At 42.5% G+C, this 27,461-nt stretch overlaps 1 protein-coding gene across 1 annotated transcript in view; it reads right to left on the minus strand.

The window, feature by feature from the left end:
- Window positions 1-27,461, minus strand: part of Ube4B (Ubiquitination factor E4B) — a 645,009-nt gene that overhangs the window by 142,535 nt on the left and 475,013 nt on the right. Inside the window, exon 22 of the mRNA XM_080266571.1 lies at window positions 6,852-6,997. Coding sequence (XP_080122697.1) covers window positions 6,852-6,997 — 146 coding nt within the window. The remainder of the gene's footprint in view (window positions 1-6,851; window positions 6,998-27,461) is intronic.

The following is a 27,461-nucleotide window of genomic DNA, read 5'->3' on the forward strand; positions in this document are numbered from 1 at the left end:
ACGTTTCAATATATTATTATTTTTCATTTAATGCCCATGATTTGATGCTATATTTTACATTTACTATATAAACAATAAACCACCATCACATATATAACTTACATAATTAAAAAACTAGTGTACTTGCTAAATAAACTGATACATAAATAAATGACGGGGAATCGTCCTGACGGCAAATTGTCCCAACTTGGCCTCACAGTCACAGCCCTCACTCATCAATGTCAGAACTGCCTGGCTGGGCAGGGCTAGCTAATGAGGCTGGACCGGTAGACAAGAGTGTGTGGTCTAATGCTGACAGTGAGAGGACGTTTTTGTTGCGTTTGCACATTCACTGTTCACTGAGCCACGGATGATCCATCATTGTAGCAAATCGTTCCCATTGTATAGTGGGCATAGGGTACTAAAATTTTGACACTGTATATGCGAAATATCGTTTAAAGAGGCATCGTATAATGAGGGTTTACTGTATATATACAGTGCTCATCAGAAGTATCGAGCCCCCTGCGTCCCTCCTATGAAACAAGCCTTTCAATATTGAAAAAACATATAAATAATGCATTATATTTACCTTTAATGCTTGGTAGGGTATCCTTTACACTTCTTCACGGACCTGAGATGTTGTGGAAGTGAAAGGGCGAGATTCCTCAGGTGCTGGGGTGGTATTTTGGCCCAGGAGTCACGAATGGCTGCTTCCAGCTTAGGCAGAGAGCTCATGTCCTTCCCTTGGAGATTCTTCTTTACGAGGTACCAGAGGTTATCTATGGGGTTGAGGTCTGGGCTATTGCCTGGCCAGTCATTCATGAAGGATACCTCGCAGTCACGAAGCCAGTTGGTGACCGATTTGGCTTTATGAGCAGGTGCACCGTCCTGCTGAAACACTCGTGCACCTGTGAGCTCGAAGGACTCAGGTAAATGATCACAAAGAAGCTCCAGGTAAATGTCCTGAGTCACTCTGCAGTTCTTGGGAAGCACAACAAGCTTCCCCAAACCTTTCCCGGAGAAACAACCCCATACCATAAGTGAATCAGGGTGTTTAACTGTGCTCTCCACGTAACGGGGGTCAAGCAGGTCACTACCTTTGCATCGGTACACGCGCACTCCTCGATTACAGGTAACACTAAACGTTGCCTCATTAGACCACAACACTGACAACCATTGGTCCTGCAGTTCTTGGGAAGCACAACAAGCTTCCCCAAACCTTTCCCAGAGAAACAACCCCATACCATAAGTGAATCAGGGTGTTTAACTGTGCTCTCCACGTAACGGGGGTCAAGCGGGTCACTACCTTTGCGTTGGTACATGCGCGCTCCTCGATTACAGGTAACACTAAACGTTGCCTCATCAGACCACAACACTGACAACCACTGGTCCTCACCCCAGTTAAGGGACTTGTTAGCAAAGGCAAGCCTACGAAGTCGCTGGTAACGTGTATGAAGAGGCTTTCTCACAGGCCTGTGACTTGTGTAACCAAGTTCATGGACTCTTCGAGACAGTGCGCACTGAAACCTCACCAAACACTTCCGGGTTGCTCTCCTTAATTTTCCTTGCACTCACACGAGGATTAGACTCCACTGCACGTTTTAAAACATTAACAGACTTCGGGGAAGTTTTCCTGGGCCTACCAGACCACAGTTTGTTTGTTGGAATGTCACCACTATTTTCCACTCGAAAACGGGCACACCACCTACGCACTGTCGATTGAGCCACACCAACCAAATCACTGATTTCCCTTGTGGGGTGGCCTGCCTCCTTTAGAGCAATGATCTATGATATGATTTAACTCAAAAGTTCATGGGTAGGGGCCATAATAAAGTGGCGAAACACTGCGGGACACTAGGTAAAAAATGGTGCAAGAAGAAAGGAAGGCGAGATGGAATTCCTCTCTCTCACACAGCCCACAGGCAACTGAGGCGGGAGCCAACCAGCGCGCAGTGAGGCCTCAAGCTGACGTGACGTCATGTTAGTGGCCCAAACATCTGGCTCAATTTTTAGTACCAAAAACGGGTGATTCTTTTTTCGCCAAAAGTATCGCGCGCCCTGCCATAAGCGCTCGATACTTCTGACGAGCACTGTATATATATATATATGGGGAGGCGATGGCTCAGTCGGTAGAGAGGTGGTCTGCAGTCCTACCGGACCCAGGTTCAAATCCCGGCTGGGGCAGGGAACAGTTTAAGGATTTGAATTTAATAAAAACGGTCTTTACTGATCTACCAGAAGACCCACCGACATGTCGTAAAAATACTCCCGCTAATACCAATACACCAGTCCTGTATGAGACAGCCCTAGCATGTATTCAATATATGGACGGTGAGTGTTAGCGCCGAAGTGGTGACATGTAGAGGTGTATGGTATGCAGGAGGACTACTGGGCCTTGAGAGCAGGCTGTGAAGCCTATGCTCAGAGTCGCAGACATTTAAAAAAAATAAAAATAAAAAAAAATAAAAAAAATAAATAAACAGTACTGTCTGAAATTATAGCTTATTAGCAGTTTAGCACCTAGCGTTCCCCCAACTGTCAGAACATGATCACTTCTGAACCCCTTGCTAACCTTCACTTGCTATCCAATCACTAACTAGCAAGGGAATCATATTGGAGATGTTGGCTAACATGACTTTTGTTGAGTCACTGTAACTGACGTCTGTCTCATATGGAAATTCAAAAACCCTTGTTAGGCTGGCATCTCTTACTAATATTTTGTTTCATTCGATACAAGAGCATCATAGAAGGAAGCAGTCTTATATTACTGTTAGTGAAAAATGGGAAAAACAGTTGCAACATTAAATAATACTTCCCGAAATTACAGCATTATTAGCGGTTTAGCAATTTAGCAGTTTAGCGCCTAGCAATGTCGAAATTCGATCACCCCCATGTTAGGATGGCTTCTGGTACTTTTAGGGTACATAAAATGGTGTAAATGTTCCTTGTAATTGATTTTTGAAAACTTGGTTGTGTTTCATATTTCATAAACAAACCAGTAGTGTTAGGATGGCATCGTGGTATGGAGTAACATTTTATAAGGAAGGGGTTGTTTGTTTGTTTGTTTTCTTGTCTTGTACCCTTCTTTTACATAAAGATAAAGACACCAAACATATATATACAGTGCTGAAGAGAGACTAATGCGTTAAGATAGTGTCATGGAATGCAGTAACATTATGTAAGGAAGGGGCTGCTTGTTTTCATGTCTTGTACCCTTTTTTTACATAAAATAAAGAAACTAAAGACAGATATACAGTACTGAATAGAGATTCTGAAAGGCGAGTGTGTATTTTAGTGAAAAAATACTCATATCAAGCAACCTTTCTGTAGTCTTGGTCAAGACATACATTTTTTCTCAGAACTTCCCTTTCAGAATTAGGGTGCGTCTTTCACACTGCAGTGTCTAACATGCCATGAAATACAGTACCCATTAAACCACCAGTAGCCAAAATTTGGTTATATGGTACCACCCAGCATAGTAAACGGTTTCCTGGTGTAATGGAAACCATTTGGCTTGTCACTCAGGGTATGCATCGTTTCGTTTCGTTTCGTTTTTAATGGCTCCCACATGCTTGCATGTGTCGGCCTTGGTCACCTAATGGCAGCTCTCCACGCTGCACAATCCATTGCAGCCTCCCTGTTCAGTCCCTTAACCCTAAGGTCACACTTAATACATATACATATATATATGTTACATATATATATGTACATATATATATGTATGTTGGTTCACTGAAAGCAGTGATGAGAAATAGGGAGGTGAGTATGGAAGTTAAGAAGTCACTGCATGATAGTATTGTGATCCCTACCCTGACGTATGGAAGCGAGGTGTGGACCTTGCAAGAGGGGAACAAATCAAGAGTGAGAGCAGTGGAAATGAGTTACTTGAAAGAAGCATGTGAAGTGACATGGAGGGTCAGGTTGACGAATGAAGAAGTGAAGGAACGTTGCAGGATGGATGTGGATGTGGTTGAGCAGATAGAAATACACTGAGGTGGTTTCGACACATGGAGAGAATGGAGAATGAAAGACTGACTAAGAGGGTATATGTAGGTGAGGTGGAGGGAGGGAGAGGGAGGGGTAGACCAAGGATGAGGTGGAGGGATGGAGTTGAGAGGTATATGAGGGGGGAGTGAGTTGGGGGGAGGGTAGTCAAATGGTGGGTGACAGAGCGACTTGGAGGCGTTTTGTCTGCGGCCACTCTTTGCGGGATTAGGGCATCGGGCTATAGATAGATAGATGTTACAGGCAGATTGTGAAATCAGTCATTTCGTGAATTAAGAAATGGATGTCACTCACCATCCACTCACTCAATGTAGTGCTACTTTTGGGTGTCTGCCGTCCTCTCCTCCATCCTTCTTTCCTTCCATCTTCTTCTGTCTTTCTTTCCTTCATTCTTTCCTCGTCTTTCTGCCTGTGGGTGACTTTACACTCCCTCTTCTGTCTTTCATTCCTTCATTCTTTCCTCTTCCTTCTGCCCGTGGGTGACTCTACACTGAGTGACAAGCCAAATGGTTTCCTGTACACCAGGAAACCATTTACTACACTGGGTGGTAACCATATAACCAAATTTTGGCACCAGGTGGTTTAGTGGGTAATTATTGTGCTCCAATCGGATTGAGCCGGTGATGGTTTATATCCAAGGGGTGGTTGGGGTTTACTGCTCACGTAATGCCACTCAGGGATGAGTGAGGCTGGTCACTCTCATCTTAAATGTCAGGACCAACTGCCTAGCCCCGGGCTCCTACGCTCCTCATGGGGCAACATAGGATTGGATGATGGATGGATGGATGGATAGTTTAAGTTAATTTAGGTTAGGCTGATCTAAGATAAGGTTACATAAGGTTAGTTTAGGTTTGGTTAGGTTAGGTTAAATTTAGGCTAAAGAGAAGGGAACGGTAACTTCCAGCATGTCATTCCATGCATACAACAGACTAGCAGCGTGATTCACCCCGTGCAGTATGGAGCCAAATTCGCTTGTAAAATGGACTGTTGCACAGCTTAAGCAATATTTAAGACAAAGATCAGTGACTCATTTGGGATATTGTAAAGGAAAACTAATACAGCTAGTGAGAAACTTTTGAACATCCCAATATACTGGATCAAGTTGAGCCAGCTGATGGCAAGAGTGTAGGTGAACTGAGACGTACTGTTTGTGTTAATCGGACTGTTTGTGTTAATCGGAAATTACTGGTATTCCCAGATCCCCGTTTATTAACAAATTGGGATGATAACCCATTTCCCATCCAGTCAGTAAAAAGTCTTGAGCATACTGCACGGAATCCTGTAGCCTTCCATCCTACATTGTGTTTACATTACATTCACGATAATCATACGCCTGGCTGCGTAGCGGGCATCTGCATAAAGATGCCAGAGATTCCTCGTTTCATATCTTGGCCAATATATATCAACAGTCACAGACAGTGACATGCATTTATATTACCATTTTCAATCTTACCACAGCTTCTGGGTACATAATAAGTCACTTCAGTAACCACTGGCTGTTCTGGAATGTGTAAAAGGACCCTAAATTGGTTTTTGTTAAATTTCCTTACAAATTTTGCAGTATTTGCACAAGGAAGCCATGCTTTTACTAATATTAGATACTGCATCTTTATATATATGCTGAATAATGAAAATTACTTTCAAGTATAGTTTAAAGTAAGGAAGAAGAAAATTAAAAATCTGTAACTGATTACTCTTTACCGCCCCTTGTCCCCATTTTCTGAGAACGACACTATGGACACCTGGAGAGCTAGACCATGAACTAGAATTCGTGATGACTCCAATTTAAGTCTGATGAGTAGGTTACTTTCTGCAAGTTCTACATATTTCAAATGGTATTGATATTTATGTAAAATAGATATGCTGAGAGTATGTATTTACTACAGGTATGTGGTTTAGTGGGTAATTATTGTGCTCCAGTCGGATTGAGCCGATGAAGGTTTATGTCCAAGGAGTGGTTGGGGTTGACTGCTCATGTAATGCCACTCAGAGATGAGTGAGGCTGGTCACTCTCATCTTAAATGTCTTGACCAACTGCCTAGCCCCGGGCTCCTACACTCCTCATGGAGCAATGTAGGATTGGATGATGGATGGATGGATGTTAAAACTTTGTGCATGTAAGCGGCATATGCGCTGGGTGATACATGCTGACGGTTCATGTACAATGAGTACTTCCTGCACAGACAAAATTTCTGTATGTGGTATGCGTATGCTGGGCGTAGGCAAACATCACAAGCATGCACGAACTTTGTGAATATGACACCGGTTATACTGGCGTAATAAATGGCATACTGTATATCGTAAACTCTTTACATGCTTTTTCCATTTAAAACATCATCCATCCATCATCCAATCTTACGCTGCCCCATGAGGAGCATAGGAGCCTGGAGCTAGGCAAGTTGGTCCTGACATTTACGATGAGAGTGACCAGCTTCATTCATTCCTGAGTGGCATAACGTGAGCAATAAACCCCAACCACCAATTGGATATAAACCTGCACAAGCTCAATCCAATTAGAGCATCTTAATTACCCACTAAACCACCAAGTGCCATAATTAGGCTATATGGTTACCACCCAGCATTGTAAATGGTTTTCTGGTGTACAGGAAACCATTTGGTTAGTCACACAGAGTAAAGTCACCCATATGCAGAAGGAAGAGGAAAGAATGAAGGAAAGAAAGACACAAAAGGGAGTGTAAGGTCACCTGTAGGCAGAAGGAAGAGGGTCAAATGCTGGAAAGAGGGACAGAAGAGGAAAGAAGGAAGAGAGGAAAGCAGTGCTACATTGAATGAGTGGATGATGAGTGCTCCCAACATAAAATTTATAAAAACAGTACCACATGTAAGGAGCTGCTGAAAGAACTTACACTTCTGGCCACAAAGCTGGGAGAGGTTAAAATTGAGCATGGCAGCCAGTCTATCACAGAGCTCTGGGCGAAGGAAGGGTTTGGGCACCTCCTTGGTCAGGTAATGCATCATCTCCACAGTTTCTCTCGCCAACGTCAGGTATGATCTGTGCAGGAATAGTTAATTGTTAAACAATTTCAGTCAAAGGTTGGGATATACCCACACAGGCAGTCCTCACTATAAGTATTTCATTTTTTTAATACGCGAGAGGGAGAGAGAAAGAGAGAAAGAAAGAGAGAGAGAATGTGTGTGTGTGTGTGTGTGTGTATTTACCTATTTGTAGTATACAGGAATTGAGCAATGCTCGTGTTGTCCTGTCTCCATATCCACATTTATCAAGTCTACCTTTACACACATGAATGTTTTTCTCATGCACCGCCTCTTTGTCTAAGTCGTTCCAAATATTTAAGTATTTACCTAATATAAACAATTGTGATATACACGGAATGTATTGTACTATGCTCGTGGGTTTCCGTCGCTGTTTCTCAATAAGTCGAATTTAACTTTAAACTCGTTTAAGTTTTTAGACTGGACGATCTCTTTGTCCAGGCTATTCCATAAGTCTACTTCTGTAAGGAAAGCTATATTTCTTGATATCCTTCAAGCAGCTTGACTTTTTCAATTTCATTCCATGTCCTCTTGTTGCTCTCTTATCCCATACAAACAGATCCTCTTTGTCAATTTTATCTACTCCCACCATGGTCCTGAACACCGCAATCATGTCTCCCCGCTTTCTCCTTTCCTCTAACGAAGGCAAATCCAGTTTTTCCAGCCTCTCTCTGTATGACAGGTCTGTCAGACTGGGGACCATCTTGGTTGCTGTTCTTTGTATTCTCTCAATCTTGTTTATATCTTTCTTTTTGTGTGGGGACCACACTACCGCTGCATATTCTAACCTGGGGCGGATCATGGCCACTATCAATTTTTTCATCATTTCCTCATCCATATAATGAAATGCTACTCTTATTTTTTTTTTTTATTTTTTTTTTTTTATGCGAGGAAGAAGGAATCAAAGGCATGAGCCCGCAGTAACAGTTCCCTCCAAGAGAAAAACAAAATACAATAGAGAGCCAAATTCAAGATCAAATCATTTTGAGATGCCTGGACACACTGCGTTTGAAAGACTGGAGATCATAGGCAGCAGGAAATACAGACAGAGGGAGACAGTTCCAGGGCTGACCTGTTGCATAAATGAAAGACTGGGAGTAACGGTTAACTCTTGCATTAGAGAGTTGGACAGAAAAGGGATGAGAGTTTGCTGCCAGACGGGTGCTACGCGCCCCTCGTAGAGGTGGAGGAATGCAAGCAGACAGTTCAGAGGAGCAGTGACCATTAAAGTAGCGATAGAAAAGAGATAAAGATGCAACAGTGCGGCGAAGAGACAGAGGTTGAAGAGAGTCAATAAGAGGAGGAGAGTTAATGAGACGAAAAGCCTTTGACTCCACCCTATTGAGAAGAGCTGTATGTGGGGAGCCTCCCCACACATGAGAGTTGTACTCCACACAGGGGCGGATAAAACCCCTGTATAGAGACAACAATTGCGCAGGGGTAAAGAAAGAGCGGAGTCGGCTTAGCACACCCAATCTCTTGGAAGCAGATTTTACAAGAGATGTAATATGATCTTTCCAAGATAAGTCCCGAGTAAATGAAACCCCAAGCATGTTCAAGGATGATGCAGGATTAATCTGAATATTATTAAACATTAGTGGGTATACCTGTGGAAGATTTTGTCGGGTTGATAGGTGTAAGAACTGAGTCTTAGATGCATTAAAGACAACCATATTATTTTTACCCCAGTCAGAGATATGAGCCGAGTCAGACATTAGGTGTGCCATAGCCTCATCCCTTGTTTCTTGAAGTAACTGTTGAGATGGGCGTTGCGGGAACCGAATGGAAAGGTGAAGGGTGGAGTCATCAGCGTATGAGTGGATAGGGTTAGATGTACAGCTTAGAAGATCATTGATGAATAAAAGGAAGAGAGTTGGTGATAGGACAGAGCCCTGAGGAACACCACTGTTGATAGATCTAGGAGAAGAATGATGGCCGTCTACGACAGCAGCTATAGAACGACCAGAAAGGAAGCTAGCGATGAAGGCACAGATAGAAGGACAGAAACCGTAGGAGGGCAGTTTGGAAATTAAAGATTTATGCCAGACTCGATCGAAAGCCTTTGAGATGTCAAGTGCAATGGCAAAGCTTTCGCCAAAGTCCCGAAAGGAGGATGACCAGGAGTCTGAAAGGTAGGTGAGAAGATCGCCAGTGGAGCGTCCCTGACGGAACCCATACAGACGATCGGAAAGAAGGTTGTGATAGGAAAGATGCCTTAAAATTTTTCTAAGAATTGACTCGAAAACTTTTGAAATACAGGACGTTAAAGCAATTGGACGATAGTTGAAGGGTTGGGAGTGGTCACCCTTCTTTGGGACTGGCTGAATGAGAGCAAACTTCCAGCAAGAATGAAAGGTACAAGTTGACAGACAATGGTGAAATAGTTTGCCTAGGCAGGGTGTAAGCACAGAAGCACAGTTTTTGAGAACAACAGGAGGGACCCCATCAGGCCCATATGCCTTGTTAGTACTGAGGCCAGTAATGGCAGAAAATACATCAACTGAAGAAATTTTAATGTCAGCCATGAGGAAGTCAGAGGGGGGAAGTGATGGAGGAACAGCACCGGAATCGTCTAAGGTAGAATTGGAGGAGAAAGTCTGTGCGAAGAGATCTGCTTTATCAGTAGAAGAAATAGCTACAGAACCATCAGAGTAGAAAAGAGGAGGGAAGGATGATGAGGTAAAGTTGTTAGAAAGATTTTTGGCAAGGTGCCAGAAGGAGCGGGAAGAATTCGAGTTGGAGAGTTGAGAGCATTTAGTATGGATGAAATTATTTTTAGTAGAGCGAAGAACAGACTTAGCACGATTCCAGGCAGAAACGTAAAGATTATGTGATTCAGGGGTGGGTTGGCTCCGGTACCTTTTGTAGGCCTTCTCCTTGTTGCGGACAGCATTAGAACAAGCGTGATTAAACCAAGGCTTTCTTGCGTTAGTCAAAGGATATGAGAAAGGAATGTATGCTTCCATGCCCGAGAGAATAACCTCCGTAATGCGCAAGGCACACTCAGATGGCTCACGGCCATGGAAGCAATAATCATTCCAGGGAAAATCAAAGAAGTACTGCCTGAGGGCCTCCCAGTCCGCGGCTCCAAAATGCCAGAGACGACATTTCCCTGGAGGGTCCGCAGGCCGTACTGGAGCGATAGGACAGGTTAAGGTAATAAGGTTGTGATCGGAGGAGCCCAACGGAGAGAAAAGATTAACAGAATAAGCAGAAGGATTAGTTGTGAGGAAGAGGTCAAGTATGTTGGAGCTCTCTCCAAGGCGGTCAGGGATACGGGTAGGGTGCTGTACAAGCTGCTCTAGGTCATTAAGGATAGAAAAGATGTAGGCTTGTTCACCAGGTGGATCCGTGAAAGGAGAGGAGAGCCAAAGGTGGTGGTGAACATTGAAATCTCCAAGAATGGAGATTTCAGAGAAAGGAGAAATGGACAGAATGTGTTCCATCGTAGAAGTAAGATAGTCGAAGAATTTTTGATAGTCAGTAGAATTAGGGGATAAGTAAACAGCACAGATATATTTAGTCAGAGAATGACAGGAAAGCCGAAGCCAGAGAGTGGAGAATTCAGAAGAATCAAGTTCAGGAACACGAGAGCAAGATAAGTCGTTGCGTATGTATACACAACAGCCACCTTTGGCTTTGAAATGAGTATAGAGAAAGTAGGAGGATACAGAAAAGGGTTTGCTGTCAGTTGCCTCAGACAGCTGAGTCTCCGTTAGAAAAAGAAGGTGAGGTTTAGAGGAGGAGAGGTGGTGCTCAACAGAGCGAAAGTTAGATGAAAGGCCGCGAATGTTGCAGAAATGAAGAAGAAGAGAGTCAGACAGTGGTTCCAGGCACCTTGAGTCGTCACCGGGAGAGGGGCAGATGGCGGGGGCATTTGTGGTCCCCCCCCCCTGGGGACTCCGAGGCTGGGTGAATTGAAGCTACTGTATTTTGGTGAATTTTGAATAGGAAGTGTAGTGTGTACTGTGCATGTAGTTTGGTGAAGATAGATAGAGAAATTTGTACTGGAGAGCATGCTGGCCTACTCTCTGTGTAACTGAGACACTGAAAAAGTTCAGCAAAGGGGGATGGTCAGGAACTAGTCCTGAGGGCTGATGAAACGGGAGCTCCAGCACTCCCTGTCATCAGCTTTCCATCCACCTCGGGAGTACTGCCCTGCTCGACTGGTGCTACTTATGTTAGTCAAGAGCTTATAAGTCTCTCCAACTATCTTGTTAATGTGCTTTTCTGGTGACAAACTATCTTGGACCAGCACTCCCAAATCTTTCTCTTCTCTCCTTTTTGTGATTAATTCATTACCCAAAAAATAATTCAGTGATGGTCTCCTGGTACTTTTACCCATTTCCAATATTTTACATTTCTTTACATTAAATTTCATTTCCCACGTCCGGCTCCAATTGTGTATCCTATCCAAATCCTCCTGCAGTATTTTACAATCCTCCTCAGCCTCTATCTTCCTCAAGATCTTTACATCATCAGCAAACAGACTTGCATAACTGTTCACTCCATCTACCATATCATTTACGTAAATCAAGAACATTACTGGCGCCAACACTGAGCCTTGAGGGACTCCACTTGTTACTTCCCTCCATCCAGACATCTTTTCCTTTATTACTGTCCTCATTTGTCTGTCTCTCAAAAAGTCTCTCATCCATTCCAGAAGTTTCCCCTTTAGTCCTCCAATATATTCTAGTTTCCACATTAGTCTCTTATGAGGTACTTTGTCAAAGGCCTCCTCTAAGTCTAAGTACACACAATCCACCCAACCATCTCTCTCCTGTACCACATGAATCGCTCTTGAGTAAAAGCTCAACAAGTTTGAAACACATGACCTTCCACTTCTGAATCCAAACTGACATTCAGCCAAAATATTCATCTCTTCCAGATATTTTATCCATCTGTCTTTCAGGATTCTCTCACACAATTTTGCGACCATGCTGGTTAGAGACACTGGTCTATAATTCAGGGGTTCTTCCCTGTTTCCTCCCTTGTAAATTGGTACCACATTTGCCCTCTTCCATTCTTTTGGCACTTTCCCCTCTTCCAGAGAGCATACAGTTAAGCTGTGAATTTTATCCGCCAGTTGTTCTCTGCATTCCTTCAGTACCCAATTGGAAATTCCATCAGGTCCTGGGGCTTTCCTTACATCTTGAGTTTCCAGTAATTTATACACTTCCTGTACCTCCACTTTTATATCTTTCATCACCGGAACATTTCTAATCACTCCCTCCCCTTCCACAAGCTCCTTTTCTTTAGTGAAAACTGACTGGAAACGTTTGTTCATTATTTCTGCTTCCATTGCCGCATCCTTAAAGACCTCTCCTTCTACTTTCAGCTTGGTGATTCCTTCCTTTTGTTTCAGTTTGCCATTAACAAATCTATAAAACAGTTTGGGTTCATCCTTGCATTTGTCAATTATACCTTTTTCAAAATTCCTTTCTTCTTCTCTACGTATTCTTGTGTATTCATTTCTTGTTCTTTTATATTCTTCCTTTGTTCTGTCGTTACCTCTCTTTCTCCAATTGTTCCATGCCTTATCTCTCTCTTTTTTTGCAATCATACAGCTTCTATTAAACCACTCCTTTTTCCTGTTTTCTTTCCCACTTACTCTTGGTACAAATTCTTCCACTCCCAAATTATAGAAGTCTAGAAAGATATCCCACTTCCTCTGTATCTCTCTTGTTTCTCTGAATTTTCTCCAGTCTGCATTTTCAAAAAAGTTTCTCAATCCTGTAAAATTTGCTTTGCCAAAGTTGTATCTTCCCTGTCTATGAAGCTCGTCTATTGGCTCGACGTTTCCTATTAACATCTGGAACTCAATGACCACGTGATCACTTTTTCCCAAAGGACAAAGATACTCTAATGATTCTATTACATCGGGTTCTTTGGTGAACAGTAAATCCAACCTTGCTGGTGTGTCCTCACCTCGAAACCGTGTCTCTTCTTTGACCCATTGCGTCATCACATTATTCATAATTATATTTAATAACATAGTGCCCCACGAATCCTCGCCGCCTCCCGAGTACCATTCCTCCCAGTTCACCTCTTTACAATTAAAGTCACCCACCAAAATTATATTATTGCTTTTCTCAATTATTTTTTGCAAGTAGCTGGTCATATCTGACAACATCTCATGGTATTCATCATCCTTCCATGCTCTCGTCTTTGGGGGAACATACACTACCGCCATATCTCCCTTAACATTCTCTCCAGTTTCTAATTTCATATATATCACTTCAGCCCTGCCTTCTCCCATTTCCACAGTATCTACATTTATGTTGTTCTTCACTGCTTTCATCACTCCTCCTCCCTTTTTTTCTTTTCTGTCTTTTCTCCATAGTTTGTATTTACCATCTCCCAAATGAACATCAATATATTCTCTTAATTTGGTCTCTACAATGCACATGACATCAGGTTCATGTTCTCTCAAGAAATCATTAATTTCGATCCTTGTCGATATGAAACCATCAACATTAGCATATATCACCTTCAAATTATTTTTGACGTTTTTAATACCCTCTTCTCTCCTACTCTCTGTCCGTACCACTTCCTCAACTTCTGATCTTTCACAACCATCCCCCCTAGTTTCCTTCACTTCTATTTCCTTAAATACCATTTCCTTACTTTCATATCCAATACTCTCCAAAAAAAAGTATTATGTTCTTCCTCTGTCCTCTTATCATTTTTTTCCTTTACTTCTTCCTTTAATGATTTTAAAACTTCTCTTTCTTCTTCATTCAGATCTTTTCTTATTATAATATTTTCCATCCCCGCCTCTTTGCTTAATTTCCAGGTCACTTTAAGTATCTGATTTATTACACTTTCTGATGTAAACTTGACTCTCATTGGTCTTGTTTCCCCTTTCTTATAAGGCCCTATCCTCCTTACTTCCTCAATTTCTTTTACCCACTTGTCTCCTTCGGGGTCAATCTTGCCTAATATTCCTCTCACCATGTTCGTGTCTCTCTCGAGTCTTACAAACCTAACCTTTTCTTCCTCTTCCCTGTTTCCAAATACTACCACACATCTGTTCCTTTCTACAGTTTCTCTCACTATTTTCTCTTTTTTCTTCAGTATTTTCACTACATTTTCTTCCATTTCTTTCTTGTTCATTTCCCTTTCTTCCTGGATGATCTCTCTTAAGCTGACCACTTCTTTCTGTTCTTCTTCTACGTGTGCCCACTTTGCCTTATGTTCTTCTAATATATTACTCACCTTCTCCGTTTTATTAGTACTCTCTTCTAGTTTCCTCCTCAGTTCAACATTTTCCCACTTCAAATTCCTAATCTCTTCATTGGCTGTTTCATTGGACTGGATCAGACTCTGTATGGTGGTTTCCGTATTTACTGACACATCCTTTATCACTAGATTGTGAGGAGTAGACTGTAGCACCAGTCGAACAGGGCAGTACTCCCGAGGTTGATGGCAAGCTGGTGATAGGGAGAGCTGGAGCTCCCGTTTCACCAGCCCTCAGGACTTGATCCTGACCATCTCCCTTTTCTGAACATTTTCAGTGCATTCATTTACACAGAGAGTAGGCCAGCATGCTCTCATAATACCTCTACCTTCAACTGTCTACACCACACTACATGCGCATAACATATCACACCTTCTATTCACATCTATAGTAATGGCCGCTGCAATCTTACAATCAAATGAGGTGGTACCTCGGATTGCCACCACCGGCAGGGTAGGGCTGGAGGCACAGGGTCCTCCCGGTCGCCATCAAGCGACTGTGCCAGCAGCGACTGTTGCTATTTCCGGGAATGCTCGTCGGCGAAGAGGTGACGGTGCGGCCTTATTCTTTACCAACATCCGCGGCCTATCCACAAATTTAAACTCAGTTCATTTTTTCCTTCAGTCCATATCCCCTTTAGCCCTTTTCCTCACAGAACCACAAATCTCACCCTCTACCGATATATCTCCATTTTGTTTTCCCGGTTACCATCTCCTTACAAACTTTCGAAACAAGGGCGGCACCTGTTGTTAAATCAAATCCCAATATGCAGTTGATACTATTTTAAACTTCACTTCATCCAGTTTTGATTACTCATTATATAAATTAAATTGCCAAAACATTACCAAATATATCTGTGTAGTTTATCGTTCCCCCAATGCTTCTTCGGAACCCAGTGTATTTGATTCCATATCCACTCAGTTGAGTAACCTTGACCTTGCCCTTGGCAATGAAATTACCATTTTGGGTGATTTTAACATACACAATGTTGAATGGTTATTGCATTCTGCCCGGACTGACGAGGCTGGTCTAGAAGGCGAGCTGTTTGCGGAATCGTTTAATCTCACCCAGTTGGTAAAGCAACCAACCAGAATACCTGATAATCCTGACCATAATGCCCATCTCTTGGATTTATTCTTGACAAATAATCCAGATCAATACAGGATAGAGGTACTGTCACCACTTGGATCCTCTGACCACAATCTCATCAAAGCCTCATTAGTTAACCCTCCTACACCTCCCCATTCCGAACCTGTCAGGGTGACCCGATGGCACTTTGGCAGGGCAGACTGGGATGGATTTAGAAATTATCTTGCTGATGTTCCATGGCAGTCTTTCTTCTCTAGTGATCCCAATTCTACCCAGTCCCACATTTGTGACTTAATACTAGCTGGTATGGATTTATTCATACCAAGTCAACAATTCACTAAAAGATCAAACTCTCCAAAATGGTTTGATGGCAGTTGTGCCAGAGCAACAGCCAAAAAGTCAGTAGCATATAACTCTTACTTAAAATCAAAAACATCTGAATCACTCTCCCAATTTAAAATTGCTAGAAATCATGCAAAAGCTGTATTAAATCTATCTAAATCAAACTTTCTTCAAAAGCAAGCATCAAAACTACTTAACAACCCTAATGACAATAGAATATTCTGGTCAACTCTTAATTCTTTCAATAATAACTTTAACAAGTCATCTTCCATTCCCCCACTAAAATCTTCAGATGGCAATATTACAAGTGACCCACGTGGGAAAGCAGATATCTTTGCTAGTACCTTTGCAAGAAACTCTACCATAGATGATACCAGCCAGAATGTCTCAGTACTGGAACTTGATTCTCCCGAAATTGCCCCACTTAAAATACAGACAAGATTTGTAAAATCCATCCTAGACAATTTACCTACCAACAAAGCTCCAGGCCCAGATGGAATTCTGCCAATTGTTTTGAAAAAGTGTTCCCCTGAACTTGCCTCTGTCCTAGCTAAATTATTCAGACTATGCATACGTACTTCTTTATTTCCAAATTCATGGAAAGAAGCCAATATCCACCCAGTTCCGAAGAAAGGAAATTCGTCTGACCCCTCCAATTACAAACCAATAGCTATCACATCTTCTCTTGGTAAGGTATTTGAAACTTTAATTAATAAGCATATTGTTAAACATCTTGAATCCAACAACTTAATTAATGATAGACAATACGGTTTTCGCCACAAAAGATCCACCATTGACATACTCAATCTCCTGACTCATACCATCCATCAATCAATTGATCTACATGGAGAAACTCATGCAGTAGCTCTTGATATCTCTAAAGCTTTCGACAGAGTATGGCACCGTTCCCTGCTGTCCAAACTCCCTTGCTATGGACTAACGTCTTTTGTTCCTTTGATTTCTTCTTATCTTAGTGACAGGAAAATAAGAGTAAAAGTAGATGATGTATATTCGAATTTCCACTCAATTAACGTCGGCGTGCTGCAGGGATCATTTCTGGCGCCAACCCTATTTCTGGTTCATATTAATGATCTCTTATCTGTCACTCACAATCCCATTCACTCATATGCAGATGACTCAACACTACATAGTTCATTCACACTCAGACATCCATTTACAAAGTCTAATATCTCTACTTCTCAACTCAGTACAGCCATCTCCATAAATCAAGATCTATCTGCAATCAGTGAATGGGGACAAAACAATCTTGTCTCTTTTAATGCTAGTAAAACTAAATATATACAGTTTACTAATAGACAGATATTGCCAAATTCATACATTACCTTCAGTGCTACTAATATTCCCATCTCCAAAAGTATTGAAATTCTTGGTGTCTCACTTAACAGTGCCCTCAGCTAGACCTCTCATGTCAGATCACTTGCTAAAACTGCCTCAAAGAAACTTGGATTATTGTACAGAGTCCGTAACTTCTTCGCTGATGAGCAGTTAGCTATAATTTATAAGAGTCATGTGCGCTCTCAGCTTGAATATTGCTCACCCTTGTGGAATGGTTGTGGAGAGGTTGCATTAAGACAACTAGACAAAATTCAGAATAAAGCTGTTAGAATCATTAACAACCCTGCCATTACATATAAACTACCTCCCCTGCAAGTAAGAAGGAATGTTGCCTCCCTTGCATTATTTTACAGATATTTTTTTGGCAAATGCTCAGATGAAGTTGCGTCCATGGTGCCACCTCTCCATGCCTTCCCTCGTGCTACACGGGCATCTGGTAGCGCTCATGACTGGAATGTCACTCAACCATATTGCAGAACTTCTGCCTATCAGAATTCTTTCATTCCCCGAACTGCATCTCTCTGGAACTCGCTTCCCCAGAGTTGTTTTCCTCCAAATTTCAACCTACAACTGTTCAAGTCTAACTGTTACAGATATTTTGTGAACAGAGGACACCAGTAATCTGGTGTATGGATAATTTTTTTTCTCCATTTGTTTTTCCTTCCTCCGTTCTGTTTAAAAAAAAAAAAAAAAAAAAAAAAAAAAAAAAAAACTTTCTTTTCGAGTTCACTAATCCTCATAATTAATGTTTTCACCAGGTCCATGACATTGGTATTAGCATCAAATCCTTGAAATTCCATTCCCTCAATGTTTACATTTTCGGCCATGTTTAATGTACCGGTAAAGTACCAAAACAGCTGTTACCGAATAAACCACAAACATTCATGTATACTATAGGCAACAAATCTTTACATTTTTGGTAGTCTACTAACAATTCATTATTTTAAATTTAAAGAAAGACCCTAGGAGACAGGACAGACAAAATTCCTGAAACTACTCAAGGTTAGGAGCGATGGCTAGGACGTCTGCTCTCTCCGTGTGTGTGTGTGTGTGTGAAGGAAAGAAAGAAGAGGAAGGAAGGAAGAGAGGAAAGGGCAGACACCCAAAGCCACACTACATCGAGTGAGTGGATGGTGAGCGTCCCCACCTACCACCTATCAGGCCGGTCACTCTCATCTTAAATGTCGGGAACTATTTGCCTAGCCCCAAGCTCCTCATGGGACAACACAGGATTGGATGATGGATGGATGGATGGACTAAACTTGGTGAATGGGCTCAAACAGTTTATATCCAATTTTAAACAAACCTGGTGAATGGGGGGAGCATCAGTTAATGAGTTGTGCTTTTGTTTAATAGAACAATAGGTTAGAAGTCATTATAAAAATCTGACCCATGTGTCAGTGTGTGAACAAAATAACTAAAATAGTTTTTATCTGATTTAGATCAAACTCTGTGGCTGTATTAAATATCGCCCAAGGGGCTGACCTAATGTTCTGAGGTCAATAGGTCAGAGGTCAAGGTCAATTTAAATAGGTTTTATCCATCTGAGACCACATTTGGTGGAACAGTTTAGGGTAGAACAAGGAAAAAAGAATTTGATTTTGAGGACAATCAGTCAAAGGTCAATGTCAAGGGACCAAGCCACAGGGGAGGGTCAACTTAAAACAGTTTCGATCAACTTTTAACCAAAACTGGTGGAAGGACTATGGATATTGAAAGAATGAAGGAATTCAGTTTTGAGAACAATCAGTCAAAGGTTGAAGTCACAGAGCAAGGTGGAAGTTTAGACTTTTTGTGTATAAACAAAATAAATAAAGAGTTTTTATATGATTTTTTACGTGGTAGGTGGGGACGCTCACCATCCACTCACTCGATGTAGTGTGGCTTTGGGTGTCTGCCCTTTCCTCTCTTCCTTCCTTCCTCTTCTTTCCTTCATTCTTTCCTCTTCCTTCCGCCTACAAGTGACTTTACACTCCCTCTTCTGTCTTTCTTTCCTTCATTCTTACCTCTTCCCTCTGTCTATGGGTGACTCTACACTGAGTGACAAGCCAAATGGTTTCCTGTGCATCAGGAGGAATCCACTTACTATGCTGGGTGGTAAACATACAACCAGATTATGGGACATGGTGGTTTAGTGGGTAATTAAGGCACGCCAATTGGATTGAGCTGGTGCAGGTTTATAACCAAGGGGTGGTTGGGGTTTACTGCTCATATAATGCCACTCTAGGATGAGTCAGGCCGGTCACTCTCATCTTAAATGTCGGGAACTATTTGCCTAGCCCCAAGCTCCTCATGGGACAACACAGGATTGGATGATGGATGGATGGATGGACTAAACTTGGTGAATGGGCTGAAGAAAGGTCAGGGTCACAAGGCGGGGTCAACTTCAAGTGTTTATATGATTTACAACAAACTATGTGGAAGCATTTAAGTTAGGACAAAGATAAACAGATTCAATTTTGAGAACAGTCTAAGGTCAAGGTCATGGAGAAAGGTCAAGAGTTAAAATCACTGAGCAAAGTCAACTCAAACACTTGGTCCACTTTGAACCTAACCTGGCTGAAGGGTTAAGGGTTAGGCAAGAATTAGGCAATTCCATTTTTAAAGTAATCATATGAGGTTAAAATCAAGAGGAAAAGTCAAATATTCAGACCCCAAACCAGTACATGGGCAACACTGATGCACTCTGTGGGTGCTCATTCTTGTTGTCATTAAGGCCAGAGTAAACAACCAGAAACTATCATTCAAAGTTCCATTGTTACTTATCTATCTACCTATCAACTGCCAGACGCCTTAATTTCATAAGGAGTGGCCACATACAAATTGCCTCCATGTCGCCCTGTCCCCCGCCAATTCACTGCCATGCTCCCAGCTCACAGCCCCCTCTCTCATATACCTCTCCACTCAATCCCAACATCTAGTCCTTGGCCTCCCCCTCCCTCTCACTCATACTCTCCTCATCATTCTCTCACTCTCCATCCTCTCCACATGACCAAACGACCTTAATGTGTTTCTCTTAACATTTCCTATCACATCCACATCCGCATCACAAAGCTCCTTCACTTCTTCATTTGTCAGTCTGTCTCTCCATGTGATTCCACAGGCTCCTTTCAGATAACTCATTTCCACTGCTCTCACTCTTGACTTCTGTCCCTCCAATAAGGTCCAAGCTTCACTTCCATTCGTTAGAGCTGGTATCACAATATTGTCATGTAGTACCTTTTTCATTTCCATGCTCACTTCCCTGTTTCTTATCACAGCTTTCAAGGAACCAGCAACCTTTCTTCCTTGTTGTACCCTTTCAAGCACTTCACCTTCAAGACTTCCATCCTAATTCATCAAATTATCCAAGTACTTAAATGCACTCACATTTTCCATTTCCTCCTTATCCAGCATCACTGTACATTCACTGACTTCACTTCTCTCGAAGACCATCACTTTACTCTTCCCTATATTCACCTTTAGATTCCGTTTCTTACACACTCTCCCAAACTCAACCAACAAACCTTGCAACTCCCTGTTGTCTTTACTTAACAACACAGTATCATCTGCAAACAACAGTACAGGGAGTTTACAAACACTACCCTCTCTCACCAGGGCCACTCCAATATCCACTGCCCTACCTTGTATCTCTTTTATAACTACACCCATATACAGATTGAACCACCATGGAGACAAGACACATCCTTGTTTCAACCTAACTTTCAAAAAGAAAAATTCACTCAGTTCACTATCCACACACACTGCAGCCTTAGCACCATCATACATACCCTTCACGGCCTTCAACAACTTCCGATCTACTCCACATACTCTTAATACATTCCACAATCCTTGTCTATCTACCCTGTCATATGCTTTCTCCAAATCCATGAAGGCTGCATACAACTTCTTTCCCTTCTCTAAAAACTTTTCCACTAATGATCTAAGAATGAATATCTGATCTACACAACCTCTTCCCTTCCTAAAACCTCCCTGCTCTTCTCCAACTAATTCCTGTTATTTCCCTAATGCTGTAAATAAGTATCCTAACATATACTTTCCTATTCCACTAAGAAGGCAAATGCCCCTATGATTACCACACACTACTTTTTCCCCTTTTCCTTTGTAGAGGGGACTAATAATACCTGACTTCCAATCCTCCGGGACTCTACCTTCCTCCCAGGCCAATCAGCACATCTTCCACATCCATTCTATTACTCTCTCCCCCATGCTTCAGCATTTCACCACACACTCCACCAATTCCTGGGGCTTTCCCCATTTTAACTTTCTACATTGCTTCCACAACTTCCATCCTACTGATTTCTTCCTCTCTTCTCACATCCCTCCGTCTACCAGCCACTTCTACTTGCATTACCGGTACTTTCACTCTCAATGTTCAACAATTCCTTGTTCTTTCCATCTGCTCACTTTTCTCTCTTCTCCACTAGTAATCTACCATTTTTATCTTTCACTCCCCAACTAACTTCTATGGCACCCTGTCTAACTCTCTGTACCTCTTTCCAGACATTTTCTTACAATGTTACCAACAAGACTGAAATGTCAGTTTCATTCAAACTGCAAAACCTCCATCATCATCATCCAGACCTCCTTTCTCATCCTAGGGCAGGGTGAGGAGTAGCAATGTCCAGACAGCCCAAATCTGCCCAATCCAATGGGCCATGCTTCCAATCACTCATCATTCAAGCCCCCGGAATCCTGGCTCTATCGGATACGCCAAAAACATTCACAACGGTCTGTAGCTTCACACAAACGTATCTGATAGAGTCAATCCAGATGCTGCCATGTTAGAAAGGGGTGCCAAATCCCTGATCATGCATTCTTCTCACAACAATCATCCAGCCAGCTCGATCTCTTGTCAGTTCCCTAGCCTTACTGACTTCCAAACCTCTCTTCCTCATTCACTCATCCACCTCACCTCTTCACCTTCTCCTTGGCCTGCCTCGCCTCCTCCCTCCTTCAAATTCGCTCTGAGATACTATTTTCACCACTCTACTATTATCCATTCTCTCCACATGAACATGCCATCTCAGTACACTCTCTTCAATCCTGGTGTCCACAGACTTCCTCACTCCACATCTCTCATGAATCACATTATTTTGTATCATATCCACCTTCTGTACTCCTCATACATTCCTCAGCAGTCCCACCTCCAATGCTCTTACTCTTGACTTTTCATTTTCATGCCACACCATACAGTAGTCTCACATCCATATGTTAATGCTGGCACTAACATTCCTTCATGTAAGCCTCGTGCAGCTGCAACACTCATGCCTCTGTTTCTTATCAAGGCCTTCATTGCACCAGCTACTTTTCTTCCTTGTGTCACTCTACTTTCAACTTCTTTTGCATATTTTCCTCTCTTTTCCATCACTGTTCCCAGGTATTTGAAGTCTCTCACCAATTCTGGTCTCTCTCTATTCACTGTAACATTGCACTAGGAGTCACCTTTTCTCTCAGTAACCATCACTTTACTCTTTTCTACATTTACTGTCAAAGGACGAAGCTCACAGACATCAGCAAAACTCTGCACTAGACTACCAAGTTCTTGTCCAGTATTTGCAAGTAGTACTGCATTATCATCATACAACAAACTTGAGCTATTCCATCCATCGCCACTCATTAGCAACGCCATCCCCCTCTCCATTACTCGTGTTTTTAATTCTCTCATCACCCCATCCATATACAGTACAATCCCAGTTAACCGGGTGGCTTGGGGAATTTACCTTCCCGGTTACAGATTTTTCCCGTATTTCTGATTTTCAAGTCAAATCTATACAAAGGCTATCACAGCAGTAAATACAGTTCAGGTACTCACCAGTCACATTAGGGGTTACACTAAGAGATTCCGCCTGAAAAACTGCCTTGTAAACACACACCATGGTCATAACGGACGTGCATGCAATGTCTAGCAAGTTGCAGTACTGCAAATTACACCAGTCCATTGTTTACCGAATTACTGTATTCATTATATGTACTGTACTCATAAAACTTGAAAAATAAAATAAAGAAATAAAAGCTTGAACATTTATTAGTGAACTGATGATGTGTTAAGACTGCACTGTAGAATTATCACAACACCTGTGCCCCCACGTGAGTTTGTTTACGTTTCCGACTGTTCTTCTTCTTCCCTACTTGACCTCCATCACTCCACCCCTCACCCGCAACTCAGCTGTTTTGCAAAAAATAAAATAAATGATGTATGTATGAAATGCAGGCATATTATTTATTTATTTTTCTTCCAACAAAGTAAACTTTCATTCTTATTAACATTTATATTCAGCCATTAATGTTTTATAATGTTCGCCTTTTTCAAGTCGGTTGCATATGTCCAGCTTATGTTTCAAGGTAAGCACGATACGCTTACGTTTAGTTTGCACTTTAGGCATTTTGGAGTGTACAAATTACCGTCTATCAGTGGAACACAATAGCAAGAGAGCTTGTTTACTGTCTGGTGGCAAAATGCAGACTGATGATTTTTGGAGGGTGTGGAGGATGACTGAATTCAAGTAGGGGAAAGAGGGGGAGAGGAGGGGTGGTTAAGAGGATTTGCTAGGATTTACATTAGCCGGAAATGCTTTCACCTCGCTTTGTCTGACTTCACCCAGCCTCGCGTGACACGATCAAACAGCGGTTTGGCGGTCCATTCAAATTGGCGCGCTGTTATAACTTACTGACATTTTTACCAGCCCTTGAATTTTCCCGTTGTTCTGAGTATTCCGTTTGTCTGGATACCGGATAGCTGGGATTGTACTGTATATATTGAACAACCATGGGGATATCACACAACCTTGTCGCACATCCACACCGATCGTGAACCATTCACTTAGATGCCCATTAACCCTTACACATGCTTCACTATCATCATAAAAACTCTTGACAGCATCTAGCAGCTTACCATCTATACCATTCATGTGCAAAACTTTCCTTCTCTGTCCACTTAGTCATCTGGTTTTTCCAGACCCATGTATGCCATAAACACCTTATGGTCCTTCTCACAAGCCTTCTCTGCTAATTGTCTCACTGCAAGTATTTGATCCACACGTCCTCTGCCACTCCTAAAGCCACCCTGTTCATCACTTACTAGGACTTCTGATATCTCTCTTACTTTCTCTATAATAATTCTTCCATATACCATCCCTACCACACTCAGTAAACTTATGCCACACGAATTCTAGGACTCACTTAGCTCAACTTAGCCTTTCTCCACTCTGCTGGCACAGTTTCACTCATCCATGCCTTCTTACATATCTCCAACAAGCACTACACTTAATCATCTCTGCATACACCTCATGAACCGCAGCTCCTTTTGCGTTTTTTAGCCGCTTCACAGCACTCTTCACCTGTGCGAGTATCACATCTCCTGGCGCTGCATTCCTTCTCTGCACACACCCCAAAACCTGGCACTGCATTCCTTCTCTGAACACCCCCAAAACCTGGCACTGTATTCCTTCACACACCCTCAATACCTGGCACTGCATTCCTTCTCCGCACACCCAGAAAACCAATCATGTTTAAATCTGCTCTGCTCTCTATTCTCATTCATTAAGCTTTCAAAATATTCTTTCCCTCTGGTCTTTACTTAATCCTCATGGATTAATAATCTACCACCTACATCCTTCACATGATCGAATTTCTTTCCACTTTCACTTCTACATTTCCACATCTCTTTCCTGAATAACTTCTTATTTTCAGAGTAGTTTGCAATCATTTTTCCTCCTAGATCATAACTTACCTCCTCCTTTTTCCTCTTGACTAGTCTCTTTATGTGCTCGTTGCTCTCAATATATTCAGTTCTTATTTCAGCTGAACTCCTGTCCTGTAACCACTCTAGCCACTTCTTACTCCTTTCCTCCATTGCTCTCTTAACCTCTTCATCCCACCATGCCGAACCTTTCTTCTTTGCTGTTACTCTTGCCACACCACACACCGCTTTAGCATTCCTAAGTGGGTAATCCCTGTATGCATTCCATAAGCTGTTCAGATCCATTTCATTCCAATTCACTGATTCTAATGCCTCCCCTACTTTGGTCCTGTAATCGTCTGTCACTTCTTTGATCCTCAGCTTCTCAACTTTCACTCTTTCTCCCTGACTGCTCCTCTCTCTCCTGATCCACCTCACTCCTCTCAGTTTCATCTTGCATACCACAATCATATGATATGACAGACCTCTACATCATCCTCTCACGGAACTCGTATCAGCAACCATTCCCAGCACTGACCTCTCTACGAGCATGTATTCAATCAGGCTTCTTTCAACATGGTCCCGTTCCCTCTGTACCATTTATATTTATGTCCATCTTTGTGTTAGAAATATGAGTTACATATGCAAAACCTCCTCTTCTGATACATATCCTTCAGTCGCTTCCTATTATCATTTTCTTTTGGTATTCCATTACAACCCATTACGTCATCCTCAAGGCCAGTGTTTACTCTTCCATTCATATCGCCCATTAAGATCACTTTATAGCTCCTGGGGATTTCTCCCACTGCTTCATCCAGCTCATCCCAAAACCTGTGTTTCTCTCTCTCACTCTTGTCCTCACACGGTGCATACACTATAATCACAGCCACTTTCACCTTCTCAAACTTTCGAGCTGACACATTTGTAATCTCTTATTCCACTCTGCCACACCTCATTCACCAACAAAGCAACTCCCTTGCATCTTCCTCGTTCATGCATGCCCGATCTTACCCATTTCACACCCTCCCACTCCTCCACTTCACACCCTTTCATCTTTGTTTCACACAATGCAATCACAGCATATCTCGCACTCTTGAACACACTCACCACTTCCACCCTCCTGCTCTCCTCATTCACACCTCTCGCATTCCACATGACCATGCGAATCTGACCATTTCGTTGGGGCCCTGGGCAGGTATTGGGCCCACCGAGGCTCTCTGAAACAAATGTCACGATCCTGTGATTTTGGATAGGGGAATCTGGGGGACACTTAACCCTGCCAAAAAACACCGGTTATATGGTTACCACCCAGAGTAGTGAATGGCTTCCTGGGTAAAGGAAACCATTTGGCTTGTCACTCACTGTCATGATCATAAGGCATCTCTACATTGGGTGAGATGATGATGGGTGTCCCCATCCACCCCCCCTCACCCCATCCACCACCTCCCTAGGGAGGCAACAAAGTGGCAGTGAGGAAACCTGGGATCAAACAATGGCTGGTTGAAGTGGATATGGCAAGGTATGTGAGTGCTCGCACCCATGTGACAGCGAATGGAGATTTAAGCAATGAGTTTTCCACGAAGCTTGCGTGGACCTGGGGTCAGTCGTAAGCCTCTTTTGTTTATCATGGTGCCTGATTCCCTCTCTTATGAAGTCAGAAATGAACTCCCGAGGGAGATGTTGTATGCTGATGATCTGGTGTTGACTGCACAGAATGAAAGGAAGACAGAGGAAAGATTTAGGAAATGGAGAGATGGTATGGGACACAAAGGCTTGAGAGTAAATGTATATAAAACAATGGTTGAAGTATCTGGGGTTGGTGGCAGTACTGTCAAAGAAAAGGGAGAGTGGCCATCTGCAGTTTGCCATGAGGGCATGGGAAGTAATTCCATTTTGTGCTGTGTTTGTGATAAGTGGGTGCATAAGAGATGTAGTGTTATTAGAGACAGACTGCGCGATAATGCTGTTTCATGTGTGCAGTGTGTCTGAGAGAATGTGTGGAGACTGTCAGGCGTGATAGGATTGATCTTGCTGGTGAGCAGGTGGAGTGTATGAAAGAGTTATTTGTATTTGAAAGTGTTGCTGTATTTGGGAGACATGTTGAGTGATGGAGGTGGGGCTGGAACTAGCTCTGTGGTTAGTACAGAGTGGCTGGAAGAAGTTCTGGGTGCTGTTGCCTCTCCTGACACTGACAGGGCTCTTCCTTTGTGCTAAGGGATCTTTGTATGTGGCATATGTTAAGAGTATAATGGTGTACAGTAGTGAAACCTGGGCAGTAGAGGAGGAGCATAATCACAAATTCCAACAAAGAGAAATGACAATGATTAGGTGGATGTGCACTGTGTCCTTGAATGCGAAGCCTGGGGGGGGCTGGGTTTTGAATGGAAGAGTTAAGAGGAAGGATGAAACTGGAGCATATTGGTGCTGTGATGAGGAGAGGTAGACTGAGATGGTATGGGCATGTGGAGAGGATGGGGGATAAAGTGGGTGCAGAAAGTGAGAAGTGTGAATGTTGGGGGCATGGTTGCGAGAGGCAGACCGAAAAAGACCTGGGATAAGGTACCTGAGTGTGACCTCAAGGATAAGGAACTGAATAGGGAGGCTGCATGAGAGCAAGCAGCATGGAAAGCTGCCATTAGGTGACCAAGGCCAATGCATGCAAGCATGCTGGAGCCTTTACAGGCAAGTCCTGGTTAACAAGCAATCACTTAAAGAGAATTCACAAGTACGAGGTCTTGAAATTTGCACCAGCGC

The sequence above is a fragment of the Coenobita brevimanus genome, chromosome 21 (genome assembly GCF_032717465.1).
Source record: "Coenobita brevimanus isolate Jiangsu-jjx chromosome 21, ASM3271746v2, whole genome shotgun sequence".
Taxonomy (NCBI): domain Eukaryota; kingdom Metazoa; phylum Arthropoda; class Malacostraca; order Decapoda; family Coenobitidae; genus Coenobita; species Coenobita brevimanus.